Source organism: Gregarina niphandrodes (genome assembly GCF_000223845.1).
Source record: "Gregarina niphandrodes unplaced genomic scaffold scaffold00002, whole genome shotgun sequence".
Taxonomy (NCBI): Eukaryota; Apicomplexa; class Conoidasida; order Eugregarinorida; family Gregarinidae; genus Gregarina; species Gregarina niphandrodes.
Window position 1 is genome coordinate 467,608 of NW_011645774.1, and position 6,764 is coordinate 474,371.

A 6,764-nucleotide genomic window follows, 5' to 3' on the forward strand; every position below is an offset into this window, starting at 1 on the left:
CTTGACTTAGGGGGGGAGGGGGGGCAGGGAAGCCCGAGAGATGGGGGAGAGGTAAGTGTGGTCGTACCTGGTGTCAACGAGCATAACGATACCGCCGTTCATTTTCCTTTTGGGGAACACGGGAACATACCTAGGGTTGGTTTCCTGTTTGAGTAGAGGCGTTTGCATGTGCACGATTCGGGAGCCGTTGTGAATCACTTGGACGTTCGGCTCCTCTTCCTCCTCAACTGCCATGTGTTCTTCAGTGCTGGTTTCTTTGCCGGCGCCTGCTTCCTTCCCGGCGCCTGTTTCCTTCGCGACGGTTGCCTCCTTCCCAGCCTTACCAGTATCCTTCCCAGCCTTACCAGTATCCTTGCCGGTGTCCTTACCAGTATCCTTACCAGCATCCTTACCAGTATCCTTACTGGTGTCCGGGACGGCGCCGGCCCTGACGGCGGCGGTGAGCAGAGTGTTAGCAATTTTGACGGTCTTGTTTTTCTTCTCACGTTCGAACTTGGGTGGGTATGCGAAGAGGGAGGGTGGGTTGGCGGCTTCGAGACGGAAGTCCTTGGGGCATTTAAGATCTTGGTTTATGCCTAGCAGCGCGGTGGGGGTCATGGCGAGGGATAGACAGAGCATGAGCGGGTACCAGTACCAGTACTGTGCGAAGAGGACGAGTCCAACAAGCGTTTCGCGACGACGAGGTCCAGCGATGGTGCAATTGCGTCCACCAGCATCAAGGATGCCGAGGCCAACGATAGCGCCCACGCGGGCCATAAGGTCTTCCTTAAGATCGAGTGCGGTCTCCACCAAATGTTCGCGCACCTGCATCGGTGTCGGGATGCCGTCGAGGGAGGAACTAGCGGCACGTTTGCCCTGCCGGTTCTGTTCCCGCGCCTTGCGCTGAGTCTCCGGCGCATTTCGTTCCTGTTCGACGCGCATATCGCGAACAAAACGTTCCGAACATTCCACCATGACGAGACCGAGTGCGATGAAAGCGCCCTGTCGTACCACGTCATGCACGTCCCGTGTCGCAGGTACTAAAATTGCTAGCGCTTCTGGACTGCCGGTACCCGCGCAGTTGATACCAAGAGCCAGGACTGCCGCGTATCGAACACGGAAATTGAATGAGTCCGCCAAAAATCGGAAGACCCGCGGAGCCTGTTCCGGACGGTTGGAGAGGAGGAAGCTCACCGAGATTACGGCTGCCTGCCGTACGTCGTCGACTGGATCGCTCACGGCGATGTGCAGCAGCGTCCTTAAGGCTGCTTGACGGCCCGTACCGACGTAGGCAAGTGCTAGAGCAAAACAGCCACCATAACGCACTAAAGGGTCCAAGTTCTGCAGCATCTCTTCTACCACATCCGTCACCTCCTCCTGCATCTCCAGACAGCAAAAGGCTACTCCCAAACCGCAGGCTCGTACGATTTTCTCGTGCCGTGTTTCCTGTGCGTACAACAACAATGTACTGATCACCTTACGGTCCCCGGTTCCAATCGCAACCAAGCCCAGTGCTATCGCCGCCGCCTCTCCCGCCGTCGCGTTGTCCATCATCAAAACAGCCTCGAGCGCCTCAGACACACTTGCTTCACCTGAACCCATCCCCGCCAGTCCTAAAGACAATGCCGCGCCATACTGCGTCACTTCGTTAACCGTCCGCTCCTCACCACTACCGCGTCCGGATAACTGCGACAAGAGGTAGCGAATCACTTCCTCGCTCCCCATATTCGCATGGATGAGACCTAATGCATACAACGCGCCACCGTCGCTAAACGAACTCCCGGCAGACCAACCAGGAATGCCCGGTAGGTAGGTAGAGAGTACACGGAACGACTTGTCATTGTGCGTCTGATGCACTACTCCCAAACTCGCCGTAGCCGTAAACTTGCCCCAACAAGTGGCTTTGCTGAACCATTCCAAATTGTTCCGCAAGAATAAATCGCATGTTGTCCCGCGTTGCATAAACGAATGACACACTATCAGCACGGAATGCAGGACCGCGTACCGACTACCAAGACCCTGCTTCACCGCCTCCAAAATTCCCAAGTCCGTCTCATTCTTAGCGTTCGAAAATTTCAACAATAAACGCGTCTGATAACCGCCTGACAAAATGCTCTCGATCCGCCCCAACTCCTCGTCAACCCCGGAATCCGTTAACTTTGCCACATCGGGCTCTGGCTCTGCCGGTGTCGGGTTCTCTGAGGCCGGCTTGACGCTCTTTTGCAATAATGGATGTCGGCGGATGTCCTTTATCAGACTCTGCGATCCGTACTCGAACAAGTCAAAGGCCAGTTGGTAGGCCTTGAGGTGATTCACCTTCTCCGTGCTGTCCACCAACGCCCGAATCACCTTCACAATCCCGTCAGTGTCCTTGCAGAGATACAACGCTTGAACATATGTCGGCAGCTCATCTGTGAACTTGCTAGCCACACCTCCCGGATTCGAACCCGCAAAGTCCCCCAACTTGCTGTTGTAAATTGCGCGAATGACCTCCAACACCTCCTGCCGGAACTGCTTGCTAGGGATTACTAACTCGTGCACACTCATTACGTACCGAATCAGGTTGAACGGGTCAGCCGTAAACTTTAGAATCCTTTCCACTTGCGCCTTATTACAAGCTTCTATCGCTATTCCAAGCAACAGCTTGAGCGTCTCCTCTGAATATTCCGGCACATCCTCCAACCGCAACAAGGACTCGACAAATTTCTCTAACTTGTCCAAAGGAACATTGCTATCCTCTCTCTCCATTCCGGACCCGTCTTTGCTATCAGGCTGCAGGGTCATGGCTGCCGCTTCAGTCCCTAACGTTCGCCCCACCAAGCCGTCGAGCGCCGACTCAGTATCTCGAGACCGAATACGCACGTACTCATCCAAACACAATGATATTAGCTTGTCGACAAACTCTTTCAACTCTGCACTCGGCTCCGGAACCTCCGCGGTCCCGTCGATAGCTACAGGCTCTCGCATTGACGAGTCTTCGCTCCCGTAAAAACTTCGCATGTAACTCATTAACCACTCGTCGCTCGACAAACCATACCGCAAAGCCTGAGCATAATCGTCCAAATGGAAATATACTTGACTCAACAGCAAAGCCAACGCCTTTTTACAAACGTTATTATCTTTCATAGTCCCATAACAGGACTCTCTACAACGGCGACCATAATCCAGTGGCGACCCATGATCCAACATACAACAATTCAGAAGAAACAGGCCAATAGAAAAATCCGCAATACACAGTGATAGAATCTTACAGTGTCGACGCCTCCGACGCAATCTGGCACCACTGCTGAGGACAGCAGTTGTTGAGCGTTTTCAAAGTCCATAATCGAAAATCATCAGCTGCAGAGAGGACAACTAATTTATTTGCGCACACGCGTGTGCACACACGTGCGCCGACACCAGTCGACCGCCATTTTCCGTCTTCGTCCATATCCTTACGAGTATCGTCTTTCAATAACTGCACCAGAGTGGCCGCGGGTGGCAGAGTTGTGGTCATGATATTTTTAGAGGCCGGAAAATGTTTAGATGTAGCCTGAGGCCTTGGTTCGGCACTGTATACTGGTTGCTCCACTCCGCAGCCATCACTCATATGTACCGAACACTACCTTTGTTGTGTTCGGCGAACAGCATCAAAGAAAAGTGAGTACTCCCGCCCCCGGCTACGCGTCGAATGAGTGGATAGAAATGTGAGCGATGGGAGGAGTGTATAAAATGAGTTCAATGGAGAACGATTGTCTTCTTGCAGATGCTTATTAGGTTTGGTTTTATGTATAGTATTAGAGACTTTGTACAGTTACACGCGGTGTTTGGCTGCGAAGAGTTCAGCGGTGCCGTATGTGAGCGCCGTTTGCTCATCCGCTTCGCCATCCCGTCACCGACTCGGCTTGCAAGAAAGGAGCTTGCCATCCCACGCCCTGAAACGTTCCACTTCGCCCGTCCGCACTCCCGGAACTCGACCCAGTCCCCGCACAACGCCGAGTCCCACACTAAAGACTAAGCTAAGCACGCGACCAACTGCTCAGTCTCGGACAGGCTACCAGGTGGCGAGACCTGGTATCCCGTCGAGAACCTTCAGGTCAGTCACCCCTTCCGAAACACCGACGGGTATTAGGACGACGGCGCCTAAACTTGTCGCACCTAGGATCGACATTTGTCGTCGACGGACCCCGTGCCCTGCGACTTACACGGATGGTCATCCCGCTACTCCCCCCTCTGAGCATCATAGCACTGCCCATCCCACTTGCCTGAGCCCAGTGCACCGCCAACTGCCGACGTCCCTTCCTTCGTCACCTCGACCTGTGGTCGGTAGTAGTCCGCCGGGACCCTCCAGGTCCTACAGGTCAGGTCCTACGACCGGCGAACGAAAGGCCAGTTTGGGACGGGCTTTGAGAGAGAATATTCCGGAATACGCCTCCTCACCTTCCGCCAGGGGCCTACCTTCCACCGGGGGGCTACCTTCCACTGGGTGCCTACCTTCCACTAAGAAGTTGCCTTCCAGCGAAAGCGTTTCTGTGAGGTTCGGGTCGCCTTATCGAACACTCGAAACATCACTACCGGCGGCGGACAGGTCGTCCCGGATGGCCGCAACCTCGCAATGGACCCCATCGCCGACTACCGACAAACTCTCGCCAACACTCTTTAGAAGAGCGGGAAGCAGTAACGACAGCACCGTCGCCTCCTCATGGTGCGTGCGCTCGACCAAAGGAACCTACTTCCGCGACACTCTGACCATTGGTAGTCTCTCCACGAAGTCCGTTACGACCGGATCGGTGGCTACCACAGGGTCGGTGGCGACAAGGGGGTCGGTGGCGACAAGGGGGTCGGTAGGCACCCAGTCTGTTACGGCGGGCTCAATGAGAGATGGGCAACCCCCTACTCCAGATGGGCAGCTCCCTACTCCAAAGTTGAGGGTCGGCTCGCCGCGGTATGGAGGAGTGGTTGACGAGGTACAATTCCGTCAGGCCGTGTTCGCTAGTGAGTTTGGCGACGGAGCAAACATCAATGACGACTCAGCCGTCACGGGGGCCAGCAGTAGAGTCCCGGGCGGACGGGTGGCTGGCATGGAGAAGGGTACTGTGCGCCAGGGAGTGTTTGACAGCGGCTATGGGGCGTCGTGTCGTTTGTACGATGACAGTAGTGAATGTCTCTCCTCTTCAAGTTCTTCTGAGGACTTGTCGACTTTGGATCTGCCCGGCGATTGTCTGAGGTCTTCATCGGAGTGTTCGGGTGTGTACTTGCAACGCGAGTATTCCCTTAATTGGGACATTGGACAACCTATCATGACACATGCCTTCATTGTAATGAATCAGAGCATCTTCTTCCAGATCACATGGAACATGGTCGCCAGTTTCGTTGTCGTCTGGCTGAAAATAAGCGTTTCGCGACGGGAACATGCTTCCGGATATGTGAGAGCCTTGCTACAGGCAATGTACTTATTTGTCAGCTACCGGAATGCTTTGGAACTGGCAAAAAGGTCACCCCATAACCGCATCACTAACCGAATCGTTACCTCGGCCCACCTTCTGTACACCACAACCATCGTTACCTTTGTTCTGTACAGTCTCACTCTAGGAGGCCAACCAACAACGACTATTGGCGGAACAACGACTATTGGCGGAACAACGTACACAATGGTCATTCCGCCCGCGCTACTGTGGGGGCCGGCGGTTTATGTTTTAGGCGCCTACACAGTGGCCTGCTTCTGCCTCATATTCAAGCCTAATCTGAGCAGATTTGACGGCTTTAAAAAGAGTCTTAAAAACATAGTTCCTCAAAGGAAAACAGGCCCAAATGTTTGGTTTGCGAAATCTAAATTCTAGTGTGGAATTCAAATTCTAGTATGTTCCAGGTGTGTACCTGGTGCAATCGAGGCTTAAAGCACTCCGCCGCGACGAATGCGCAACACGATGCAACATGGGGTGCCCTCCGTACAATGATCATTACACAAAAACGAGAACCCTGTGGAAACAGGCCGAGGTCTGGTGACCCGCCAGTGACCGCCGGCCGAGGCTTGAAGACAGGCCGAGGCGTGCGTGCGCGCTGGGGGACAAATGACTGGGACAGCTTGACCAAAACTCGCTTCGCTAATATCGGAGAATGTCACGACCGGATGTAACATGGATCCGGACGAATCGTATTGTCGTTAACAACAGAGACCGACTGGTGCTAATCGTCTTGACAGCAAAATGGCGTCAAAGATACTGAGCGCGCTTAGCACAGGGCAGGGCGTAATCGCGCCTTATCGAATCGATCGCAGTTCAGGACCAGCCCGAGGTCCTGAGTCCAGCCAGACCTAACGCAAGGTCTGAGAAGTTTCTTTAAAGAAAAAGATACTTTTTTCTCCCAACAATTCCGCTCACAAATATTCATTCACCGCTCACAAATATTCACCGCTCACAAATATTCACCGCTCACAAATATTCACCGCTCACAAATATTCACCGCTAACAAATATTCACCGCTGACAGACATTCAACGTAAATGATAATTGCTCAAACCACGAACACAAATTTGGCCCCCCCCCCCCAAAAATCAGCGATCTTGGTGATTGTACATAAATCTTCAAAGGGATTCAGTTAAATACGGATGCATCATATAGAGTATGCATCATATAGAATGTATGTGACGATCAACCAAGTGGGCCAATCTACTCGTGATTATCAGACTGGTGGTACATGATACAATTGATTTCGTCAGCAGACGTCAGAAATCGATTTGGGTAGGTTGTAAATTGTCATCACAAAGGTTCCAGGCCAACAAAGGTTTGAGGTCAAGGTGGTGGCCCG

At 53.2% G+C, this 6,764-nt stretch overlaps 2 protein-coding genes across 2 annotated transcripts; one reads left to right on the forward strand and one right to left on the reverse strand.

The window, feature by feature from the left end:
- Window positions 1-6: 6 nt before the first annotated feature.
- GNI_014980 (putative proteasome/cyclosome protein) lies at window positions 7-3,475 on the reverse strand (the record flags this gene model as incomplete). The annotated part of the gene is made up of 3 exons (XM_011130649.1): window positions 7-3,124; window positions 3,231-3,318; window positions 3,418-3,475. 3 exons carry the CDS (start codon window positions 3,473-3,475, stop codon window positions 7-9), a joined length of 3,264 nt encoding a protein of 1,087 aa, XP_011128951.1.
- A 1,081-nt stretch (window positions 3,476-4,556) lies between these two features.
- On the forward strand, window positions 4,557-5,798 carry GNI_014990 (putative transmembrane protein; the record flags this gene model as incomplete). The annotated part of the gene is made up of 1 exon (XM_011130650.1): window positions 4,557-5,798. The coding sequence occupies one exon, from the start codon at window positions 4,557-4,559 to the stop codon at window positions 5,796-5,798; it is 1,242 nt and encodes a 413-aa protein (XP_011128952.1).
- Between the last annotated feature and the right edge of the window lie 966 nt (window positions 5,799-6,764).